This window comes from Elephas maximus, chromosome 3 (genome assembly GCF_024166365.1).
Source record: "Elephas maximus indicus isolate mEleMax1 chromosome 3, mEleMax1 primary haplotype, whole genome shotgun sequence".
Classification (NCBI taxonomy): domain Eukaryota; kingdom Metazoa; phylum Chordata; class Mammalia; order Proboscidea; family Elephantidae; genus Elephas; species Elephas maximus.
The window spans coordinates 125,100,404-125,112,348 of record NC_064821.1 but is presented as its reverse complement, the minus strand read 5'-3'; the positions used below and the strand labels follow the sequence as shown (position 1 = coordinate 125,112,348).

Here is an 11,945-nt window from a genome sequence, read left to right as displayed (position 1 = left end):
GGCTTCTACTCATAAGTCAAAAAAAAAAGTCAAGGAACGCTCTAAAATAGAAGCATTAAGGTTTCATTTTGTTCCTAAACAGTCACTTTGATAGCCAGTCTGAGAGCAGCTTTTCAACTAATTGAATGTCATAACCTTTTAGATTTAACTTCAAAAGTGTGAAAATACATTAGACTACAGCAATACTCGAGGTTTGTGAGTGTTTTAACACTTAGAAAGCAGTTCCCCGTATTTATCTCACTTGATCTAACAAGGGCATGAGGCATGTAGTTAACAATGAGCCAGATTCTAACAGTGTGACGACACCATGGGAAGTAAGTTAGCCATTTTGGGAAGGTGTATGAATTCTCCAAGCCATCTAGAACATCATTTTCCCCACTGAAACGGTAATTTACTAAGTGGTACGCTGAAGCCGTAACTGACTAAATGGTACTCCAGTGACTCAAGAGAGTACCTGTGAGGTGCCAGATCCAAGCTGTGTCTACACAGTTTGGATTGAAGCCCCGAATTCCAATGATGCTCACTTGCTACTCTGTGTACCCTGAGTTGTTTCCAAAGAGTGAGAATTTCAATTTGGGATTCTAATCTGATATTAAACAAAAACTGGGTCTATGAGTAGACTGTATATGAATAGTGAAAATCTCTTTAGTATTTAAATGGCTCTAGGGGTCAAATCAAAACATTTGGTGCAAATTCAATTTTGCAAGCATAGGATGACATATCCTTAACCTTAGGACTTACCGCAGAAGATAATGACTTGACTTATTTTGTATCAGGTGACGATGTTTTACCCTCTAATCTATATAAGATGGATTGGAGCGAGAAACCCTGTACAGTAACAAGATCAACTGTTCTCTAAGACTTGAAAAGCTACTGGTATTACTTCATGGTCGCACTGAGTATTTTCTAATTGTTTCTCTATGTTTTGTTCTAACATTTGAAAATTTCTGGAATTAGTTTTAAACGGAAACTTCAAATATCTGAGTTGCTTCTCAGCAGCATTTGGGAAACTGGTGGTGGTAGGGGGCAGGGTTAAAACAACTGGCAAAACATTTGAGCACCAAAACCGAAATCACAAAATATGGCCTTCTGTATGAGCAGGGAAGGAACCTCCTCTGGACATGTTTGGGGAAATATTTCTGCTTTCTCTTTTCTGTTTGTATTTCTTAAAAACTAACACACTACAACTGTTTTCCACACTGCATTCAAATAAAATCTAAGCGGGTCATGACTAGATAAAAGTGAAACTAAGATTTGTTTCCTCTTTATATTTATTGTAAACAGAATTGTCTTCACTTCAGATTCTGTAAGTATAGCTGAAACTTTTCATGGTACGATTTTTGAGGATGGTTTTGAAAATACAATCTTGGTCATTAGGAAAGAATTAATTTGGTCCTGATTGGACTTGTTTTCATTTTGCACATACTATCATATTTCACGACCTCATCCAGAGCTTGAAAGCTTGGTTAGCTGATGTTGAACCACTCATTTTGATAAGCACATATTGCAGAAAGAGATCAGAAAACAATGAATCCAATCAGACAAACTCCAGTTCTTTGTTCCAAACTCCTAAAAGTTAAATGAACTTGTCTTCTCATTCTTCTGAAGCACCCAATACCTAATTTAATGTATTGCATTCGATAACTGCTTAATAAATGCTTGCTGAATTAGACAGCATGAACTTCACATGCATTTATGCAAATGTATTACTATGAACTCTGAATTTGGAAACATGTTAATAAGGTAAATCTCTTTCCAACGAATGAAAATGTCTGAATTGTTATATACAACGACCACTTTTACCTGTATCCTGTTCAGTTATTTGGAAAGGTCTTATTTGCTATTTTAAGAAAAATTCATAGTTTGCTAATGTAATTCATTTTGCAAAATAATAGTCACTAATATAAAATTCCATTAAGTCTTTGGTGAATTGCTGGACAATGGTAGGCAATTTTGGTTGTCTTATCATGGAGGTTTTTAGAATTAGTAGCAAAGAAATTAATCATGCTCCAGGGCCATATATCCATCTAGCCATTTGGAAACCCAATGCATTAAATCGTAATATGTCCATATGGTATATATTTACAGAGAAATGCTATAACTATGAAACTGTCTATTATTTTACATATACATTACCATTTCTTAGAAAGGATCTCCGTGACTGTCCTCCATTGAGTGGAGGTAACGTCTTCTTTTCCTGGCTGACGAATGTATCCCATTTCACCTTATCACAGCCACCTAGTTCCTTGACTTTCTGTAAACAATTTTCCAAGTACTCTACTGGGTCTTCGGGCTTGGAACACATCAGTCCATTCAAAAGGCTCTGGAATATAACAAAACATGCCCAAGTAAAATGTTTTAAAGCCATTTTGATTAAAGGTGTTATGTCCTCTCTTGAATGTGGGTTGCTTGTGTTCTTTTCATTTGCATTTTAATAAACAATCAGAGTTGAAATGGTAAGTAAAATAACTCCTCAAATTCTTGATCAAATTAATTTTCAGCCTGGGGTCTTATATAATTTCAAATGCACATATCAGAGTTAGATAAAGGGCAGCATATGAAAATGGCCCCAGTCATTATTTATCTCACTCCTACTCATTCTTAAAGTATCCAAGCCCCAGTTTCTTCATCTGTAACACGGGGATAATAATAACTACCTCAAAGGGTTTTTTGGGGATTAAAAATATTAATATTTGTACATTGCATATACAGTAAAACCTGCAGAAGTCAGGACCTGTGTAAGGTGGAAACCCATCAGAGGAGGAAAATTCAAATATTTTCCATTGATAGAGAGCAAAAGAAAAGTGGTAAGACCGTACCCTGTCAGACAGAACACTTCTGAGATCCAGAAGAACAAGCAGTGGCGGTGAGTTCCAGCTCTCACAGGTTTCACTGTAATAGTGCCTGGGACATAGTTAAGTGCCTAGGGAATGCTGATGTTGGGTGTGGTTATTACGACCACTACTATTCTCATTATCATCATCAGAAAATTTCCCCAGAGTCCTCAAGTTGGCTCCCTCTTTTGTGTTCCCATGGTGCTCAGCATAAACTATCATACTTGTCATTTATACTGAAACCATCTGCTTTTGTGTTAGTTTCCTCTTCTACCCTATAAACTCTTGAATAACACACAGTGGGTCTTATTTATCTTTCTATCTCCAGCACCTGAAACTTTCTCTGGCACATGGTATGTACATACTGAACTCTTTTCTGATTAGGAAAAAAAAAATTACTAATTGATACATTAATAAGTCACCACAATATCCATTAAGATTAAATAGCAAAAAAAAAAAAAGCAAAAGGAAAAAAAAAAGAACGATCCTGCTATTACATTTTCTGTTCCTGGTGTTCAATATGTCACATGCACATGTACTAATTTCTAAAAATGCCACAAGTTTGGAAATCCTTATGCCTGGGAACTAGACAGGTATGCAAAATAATTTGCTTTAGAGTAATTCATGGAAAAAACACAGAGAATGAGTATCACCAATATACATTATTAATGCACAAAATACACACTTTAAAAGGCTGATATCTTTCTTAAATACTGGATTTTATTTTCAAATTATTCTTGTGTGATTTGCCCAGAGCTGGTAGGCAATACTTACTAGTTGTTTTCTAAAATCCTAAACCATATGTTACTCTCTCTACATCTTGTCAGAATATGATATGGGTTAAAAAAAAAAAAAATGCCAAATTCTCTGTGCCCCATTGTCTTAGTTATCTAGTGCTACTCTAACAGAAAAACCACAAGAGGATGACTGTAACAGACACAGATTTACTCTCTTACAGTTTAGGAGGCTAGAAGTAAGGCTCTAGAGGAAGGTCCTTATTTCCTGGCTCCCTGGTGACCTTCATGTGGCATGGCATCTACCCTCTCCCACCTCTGCTTCTCTGCTTATCCTAATCTGCTCTTTTCATGCCTTGTAAGAGATTGACTCAAAACACACCCTACAATAATCCTACCTGTCATGGACTGAATTATGTCCCCCCAAAAATGTGTCTATCGATTTGGTTGGGCCATGATTCCCAGTATTGTGTGGTTGTCCTCTACTTTGCGATTGTAATTTTATGTTAAAGAGGATTAGAGTGGAATTGTAACACCTTTACTAAGGTCACATCACTGAGGCAATGTAAGGGGAGTTTCCCTACGGTGTGGCCTGCACCACCTTTTATCTTAGAAGAGATGAAAGGAAACGGACGCAAGCAGAGAGTTGGGGACTTCATACCACCAAGAAAGCAGCACCGGGAGCAGAGCGCCTCCTTTGGACCTGGGGTTCCTGCGCCTGAGGAGCTCCTCGACCAGGGGAATACTGATGACAAGGACCTTCCTCCAGAGGCGACAGAGAGAGAAAGCCTTCCCTTAAAGCCGACAACCTACTAGACTGTGAGAGAATACATTTCTTTTTGTTAAAAGCCATTCACTTGTGGTATTTCTGTTATAGCAGCACTAGATGACTAAGACACTGCCTCATTAACATAACAAAGGCAACCCATTCCCAAATGGGATTATAACCACAAGCATAGAAATTAGAATTCACAGCATACATTTTTGGGGGACACAATTCAATCCGTAACACCCATACACAATCTAAGGCGTTCTGGTGCCATGCTGGTTAAACCTGCTGATCGCCAAAAGGTCAGCAATTCTAACCCACTGGGCATTCCAGGGGGGAGAAAAATGTGGCAGCTTGCTCCCGTAAAGATTACAGCCTTGGAAACCCTATGAGGCAGTTCTGCTATGTCATATAGGGTTGCTATGAGTCAGAATATACTCAGCATCATACAAATAGTGAACAACCAAAAAACCAAACCCACTGCCATTGAGTCGACTCTGACTCATGGCAACCCCATGTGTTCCAGAGTAGAACTGCACTCCATAGGGTTTTTTATCTATAATCTTAATGGAAGCTGATCACCAAGTCTTTCTTCCACAGTACCACTGGGTGGTTTCAAATAGCCAACATTTAAGTCAGTAGTTGAGCGCAAACCATTTGGGCCACCTAGGAACCCTAAAATAGTGAACATACTCAATATTTGTCGGCTGGAAAATACACACTTCCAATCTGCCAACACAAAACTGACTCCCAAACTACATTGGTTTTAAAAAGGAGAGGGATGGATTCCACTCCTTCATTTAAATCCTTTCCTCTAATAGTCAGCTGCCTTCAGAGATGGAAGAGAATCAGCAGGCATTATTACTCAGTCTCTTGAGTTAGCCCTTTGAGGACCTGAATAATCTAATTTGGCTTTCCACAGTATTCACATTAGTTGCCAAATTTCTGCTGCAAGGTACAGTAATGCAAGAACAACAGAGAGCGAGTAAGGTTAGCTACAACTGAGAATTTACCACAAAATCAGGGCAAACTGTTTTATTTTCACCACTGAGCCTAAAAATGGAAACACATTTCAGACTTGAACCTACCAGAGATATACTATTTAGCCTATGGGATGTCTCAAATCAGGAAAAAATCAGAAAAGTCCATTAGATACATTTAGTTGTTTGACAACTTGCAGGTTTAATAATCAGTTACTTGATTTACAATGGTGTCTAATGCCCACAGCTGAGGGGCCAATGTTTTGGGTTTGATTAAACTTTGTATACTGAGAACACTGTGGTTTTGAGAGAGAAAATCCAGTTAGGAAACCTAAAGCATTTGGTTTTGCTGTCTACACTCATCACATGGAGAGTTGGCAGGTGTTGCTTCCTTGTTGCACTGTGCACAGCAGAGGTGCATCTTACTGGAACGATGGAGCCCTCGGATGCCACCAGCAGGCCCCCTCCATCTTCCCACTCAAGCACTGAATATTCTGAATTTTGCCTAAGCAGGCTGACTTTCTTTTCTGGGTGTACACTATTTTAAAACATACCATTCATATGCTGAAAAGTCAACAAAAAGCATAAAACCTGAACAAAAACAGCTGCCATTAAATTATTTGCATATAGTGTAGAATTTCACGAACAAGCTACCAAACATTCTGTGAGGTTCTCTTCTACTGAGGAAGAAAAACAGTACCCATATTTATAAAGAAAAGAGACATACTCTTCAGCAGCACTTTGCCATCACGTGACCCTCCTAAATGAAACGATCTCAGTAGTTAATATTTGTGACAAAAACCTTCAGTTCTTCATCTCCATATTTACTTTTTCAAAATATATATAAAAAAGAAAAACTCTTAACCAGAATCATGCACACTCCCAAGACCTGTCCTTTCCCAACACTACCTATTTTTATGCATGAGTAATCACTTGCTAGATTTGGGCTTCACATACCAGGCTTAAGCTCAGAGGTGGTTTACTAGGAAATCCTGGTTTAGATGAACATGAAAACGGTGGCTTAGGTAGGTGAGGAAAATGAAGGTTGGTAATTACAGCGACCGGCTTTAAAGACAGTTTGGGAAAATTGGGGCAAAATAATTTTCCAAAGTGGTGTCTTTAAATTCCTTAAAAAAAAAAAAAAATCCAAAACATGAAAAAGAACAACTTATAACCTTGTTGACTACATCAGGCAATCATCTTTCGGAAATGTGGGGTCAAGTTTGCAGTGAATGGATTTTCCCTTTCAGACTCGCCCTAGGAAGCTGGGCTTGCTTCCTTTTTTTTTTTTTTTTAACCTAAGCGAATGCACATACGATTCAGGAATATTTTAAAATTCTAATAAGGAGAGGTGCCAAGGAAGCAATACGATCCGCGATGTGGTTTAAGAACTAACCCAGGGTTTCTTCAGCTCATTGCTTAAGCCTCCTGTCTCACATTCTCAGTGTCCCTCCCACCTTGCCCCCACTCCCCGTTCCCCGGTGCAGATGATTACCGCGATGCGGTCTGAAGGCTGAGCAACAGGAGTTACGCCTGCCTTGCCCCTCCCCGACCCCCTACCTCTAGGTGAGCTGGAGAGGGTAGGCGACGGGTGAGTCGGGGAGGCATAGAGGGAGAACCATTCCTACTAAGGCAACGGAAAAACGTGCTCAGGAGTTCATTCACCGAAAGCGCAGAACGCTTTTGGGTGCCTGCCACTCGAGAGGTAGCGCGGCACTTGATGGGCTGAGATTTGTTTTTTGCATCTCCATCCCTTTCCTCTATGCTATCCGTGGGGAGGGCTGCTTCAGTCCACACTTCCCCCTTCACTGCGAGGGTCCCGAGCCAAGGCGGGTGGAGGGACCTGGGCTCTCGATCCCTCAGTTTCGAGTCCTTGCTCGCTGCCATGTGCCAGCGTACCCACCTGGCCTGGCCCTCGCCTCTAGAGAGCACAGCCGGGCCGCTGTCTGCAGCCAACCTTGAGCGTCCACATTCGAGGGGTGCGCTGGGGGCAGACAGAACCTGGCTCCAAGACTGAAACTTGATCTGCGAAATGCGGGCTTCTGAATTCAGCCATAGAACAAGGACCCCGGTACCCGTGGGAAAGGTGGCCACCCCCGGGTAAGCGGAGGAGTGAGTTCCTGCAAGCCCCATTCACTTCCATGCCCCGCGTGAGGAAGGTGAGACGGGGCGCGGCTTCTCACCCGGAATCCCAGAGACGCCCTTCCCTCGACTCTTCCGACGGTCTCCCGACCCTCTCCTAGCCCTTAGCACCCTACCTCGAAAAGCTGAGGGATTTCTCTCCGGGTCAGATACTCCTTGGCATCGTTGGTATTCATGGCTATGCGGAGCGTGCTTTTGGACGCGAGGGAGGGTGCTCCTGGGCTGCGGCGACCTGGGTCGGGGTTGGCGGGGCTCACGGTGAGCACGCGTGCAGCCCTCCCGCTCACCCGCACTCTCGCTCAGTCTTCTGTCTCTGCAAAAATTAGGGCCCTCTGAGTCTCTCCCCACGGAACGTGGTCTCCGCGCTCCCGCCGCCCCCGCCTCGGTGCAGGTCCCGGCGCGGAGCTGCGGCTCCAACCAGCGGCGCAGCGGCTTCCCCGGCTCCCAAACAGCGCGGACGCCAGGGGAGGGGCTGGGGGCGGGAAGGAGGGCGGGCAGTGCAGCCGACGCAAGGCAGCAGCCAGCCCGCCTCTCCCCCAGCGACGCGCGCTCCGCGCTTCTTGGAGCTGGGTCTGCAGCTGCCGCCAGTCACGCTGCGCGGGCGGGTGCGGGGTGCGGAGGTGGGGACGGGCGCGCGCGGGGGACACGCAGTCAAACCTCTCGGTGGGGCGCCGCCGCTAGAACGGGGAGCTTCCCTCCGCGCACCGCCCTCGGGACGCAGCGATCCGGGACCAGGTGGCCGAGGGAGTAGGGTAGGGGTCTCTTGGAACCTGCTACCCTTTGCTTCTTCCGACTTTGTGTGTACACACACGCATGCACACACACGGTTACCCTCGCGTCGGTCAGCAAACTTAACAGTCACACAATTTATCATTTACTCCTAAGGTTACCGGATCTTTCATGATAGAGAGCTGGGAGTAAGGAGAACGGGGTATTTGTGCTGTGGAATCCAGGCCCTGCAAAATAATTTCTAGTTCTGAGATCTCTCTATCCTTCAGGAAAGTTTTGCTAGTTGCTTTCAATTTTTTTCCCCTGTGTTGTCCAGTCAGTTCCGACTCATAGCGACCCTTATGTACAACAGAAGGAAACACTGCCCGGTCCTGTGCCATCCTCACAATCCTCCTTATGGATGAGGCCATTGTTGCAGCCACTGTGTCAATCCATCTCGCTGAGGGTCTCTTTTTTTTTTTTTTTGCTGACCCTCCGCTTTGTCAAGTATGATGTTCTTCTCCAGGGACTGGCCCTCCTGATAACATGTCCAAAGTATATGACACTTAGTCTGTCATCCTTGCTTCTAAGGAGCATTCTGGTTGTACTTCTTCCAAGACAGATTTGTTCGTTCTTTTGGCAGTCCATAGAATATTCCATATTCTTTGCCAACACCGTAATTCAAAGGCATTGATTCTTCTTTGGTATTCCTTATTCCTTGTCCAGCTTTTGCATGTATATGAAATGATTGAAAACACCTTGGCTTGGGGCAGGCGTACCTTAATCTTCAAGGTAACATCTTTGCTTTTCAGCACTTTAAAGAGGCCCTTTGCTGCAGATTTGCCCAATCCAACGCATCCTTTGATTTGACTGCTGCTTTCGTGGGTGTTGATTGGGAATTGAAGTAGAGTGAGATCTTTGAAAACTTTAATCTTTTCTCCGTTTATCATGATGTCGCTTATTGGTCCAGTTGTGAGGATTTTGTTTTGTTTTGTTTATGTAACCCATACTGAAGGCTAAGGTCTTTGATCTTCATCAGTAAGTGCTTCAAGTCCTCTTCACTTTGAGTGAGCAAGGTTGTGTCATCTGCATAATGCAGGTTGTGAAAGAGTCTTCCTCTAATCCTGATGCCACATTCTTCTTCACATAGTCCAGCTTTTCAGATTATTGGCTCAGCATACAGACTGAATAAATATGGTGAAAGAATACAACCCTGGTGCACACCTTTCCTGACTTTAAACCATGAAGCATGCCCTTGTTCTGTTGGAACGACTGCCTTTTGGTCTGTGTACAAATTCCTCATGAGCACAATTAAGTGTTATGGAATTCAAGTTCTTCACTATGTTATCCATAATTTGTTATGATCCACACAGTCAAATGCTTTTGCACAGTCAATAAAATACAAGTAAACATCTTTTTAGTCTTCTCTGCTTTCAGCCAGGATCCACCTGACATCAGCAATGATATCCCTGGGTCCATGTCCTCTTCTGAATCTGGTTTCAATTTCTGGCAGTTCCCTGTCAATATACTGCTGCAGCCAGTTTTGAATGATCTTCAGCCAAATTTTACTTGTGTGTGATACTAATTATATTGTTTGATAATTTCCACATTTGGTTGGATCACCCTTCTTGGGAATAGGCATAAATATAGTTCTCTTCCTGTCAGTTGGCCAGGTAGGGGTCTCCCAAATTTCTTGGCATAGACTAGTGAGTGCTTTCAGTGCTGCATCCATTTGTTGAAGCATCTCAGTTGGTATTTCATCAATTCCTGAAGCCTTGTTTTTTGCTAATGCCTTCAATGCAACTTGAACCTCTTCCTTCAGTGCCGTTGGCTCCTGATGATATGCTACCTCCTGAAATGGTTGAACATTGACCAAATCTGTTTGCGACCCCTATAGGGGTCACAAATCCTTACAGGTGTCAGTATAAGGCCTTAAAGTGAGCTTGAAATCTTTATTAACAGATGGATCGATAAGTGGTCAACTAGTTAGTTATCTCTATGGATAGGAATGGGAGGTGGAGTTGAGAAATGGGTGGCGGTGGTGGAAGCCTGTTGCTGTTGTTACATGCCCTTGTGTAGATGTTGACTCATAGCAATCCCATGTGACCTAGTAGGACTGCCCCATAGGGTTTCCTAGACTGTAAAGTTTAAGGGAGCAAATCCCCAGGTCTCTTCCACAAAGCTGCTGGGTGGGTTCCAACCGCCAACTTTCTGGTTGGCAGCCAAGCACTTAATATTTGTGCTACTAGGGCTCCCTAGTGGAGGGTTAACCAACAACAACAACAATAAAAAACAACCAAACCTGTTGCCATTGAGTCAATTCTGACTTATAGTGACCCTGTAGGACAGAATAGAACAGCCCCATAGGGTTTCCAAGGAGTGGCTCGTGGATTTGAACTGCTGATCTGTTAGTAGGTAAGCTCTTAATCACTGCACCACCAGGGCTCCTGGTGGGGGCTCCTGGTGGAAGGGTACAGACTACTTAAATTGGGCAAGTGCTTGGTAGGTGGTGGGGGGGTGGGCATCACTCATTAGAGCTGAAGAGTATGCAGTTAGTGGACTGTGGGCCATCCGATCACCCCAGGATGACTGTGGGTGGGTGAGCTAAGGCAGTGTTAACTGAGCTCTTTCCTGTTATGGACTTCTGTCAAGATGTACCCACTCTCATCCTAGCCCCTAAGGTGACTCATTTTCCCCATTAAGATATCCTTTCATTTCTTATTTGTGAGATGGTCCATGTTTGTGAGAATGTGGTCTCGAACAATGTGCAAGACCTGAAACTGTGGAAGTGGGTGCATGAGAGGAAACTAGGTTCTTGGCATCTGGGGTCTGGCCAGAGAGAGAACACAAACTGCAACTGCTTCAAAAAACAAATGTCTGAATGTTCACTTCAAGTTCTGTTTTGCAGCCCTTTTCTTGGTTCTATTTCTTGTCACACAAGCAACTGCTATTCAAGCCTTGATTATAGTTGTCTTACCTGAGAGAAGGAACTTAAGAATTAATTCATTTACTTTAGTGAAGTAACTGAATTTTTCTGAACACTTATGAAACCATATGCCATATGGTAGTCTTAAACAAGGCAGGTATTTCAGTTCCATGGGTATTGATTTCTGCCTTAAGAATATGCTACACCACTTAGAATTCCAGCTTCCGACATTTCTTTACCTTATTTAGGGTCAGGCTACTGCAGTAGTGAAAGCACTGCCTCTTCACTACAGCGACAATGCTTGGAAAGAACTGAGATCCGTAGCATGAAGGCCTACTTTGTGAGCAGGCAGAGCTGAGGTAAGCCGCCCATTACTGAAGAGGCCACTTTCTGCAGAATTTTTCAAGGTCATTCTTTATAGCAAGAATCTGGCACAGCACAACTCACATCTCTCCTCTTCTGGTCCCAGTCTTTGAATAGATGCATGCTTCTAGGTCTACTATAGTGTTAACTGTTCAAGTGATGGGTAACTTGCTTGTACAAAGAAAGTGGACAAAGAAAACTCCATTACACTAAACATTCTTGATAGCCTGCAAACTGTAATAAATGGAGATATGGCAAGTTTCCAGCAGTTATCCTTAGGCGCTGACAATCAGTGCTTTTTTGGTGTGCTTTTTGGAGAAAGATGTGTGAAAGAGGCAAGATGTTAATAATTACTTCTGCAAAGGGAGTGTGGCCTTGTAGGAAAAGGCTGTGTAAGGGAAGTGTAGTGCTTAAAAGGTCCCTGGATGGTACAAACAGTTTGCACTTGACTACTAACCTTGAAGACTCAAATCCACCCATTGGCACCAT

At 43.0% G+C, this 11,945-nt stretch overlaps 1 protein-coding gene across 3 annotated transcripts in view; it reads right to left on the bottom strand.

Moving 5' to 3' along the window:
* Positions 1 to 11,945, bottom strand: part of AK5 (adenylate kinase 5) — a 401,842-nt gene that overhangs the window by 334,188 nt on the left and 55,709 nt on the right. The window contains exons 2-3 of one of the 3 annotated variants that reach the window (XM_049875612.1): positions 7,576 to 7,772; positions 2,137 to 2,323 (exon numbers count right to left, since the gene is read on the bottom strand). In XM_049875612.1, coding sequence (XP_049731569.1) covers positions 2,137 to 2,323; positions 7,576 to 7,635 — 247 coding nt within the window. In that variant the 5' untranslated portion in view covers positions 7,636 to 7,772. Of the gene's footprint in view, positions 1 to 2,136; positions 2,324 to 7,575; positions 7,896 to 11,945 lie in introns of those variants that run through there. The other 2 variants (XM_049875611.1, XM_049875613.1) reach the window with 2 other exon arrangements.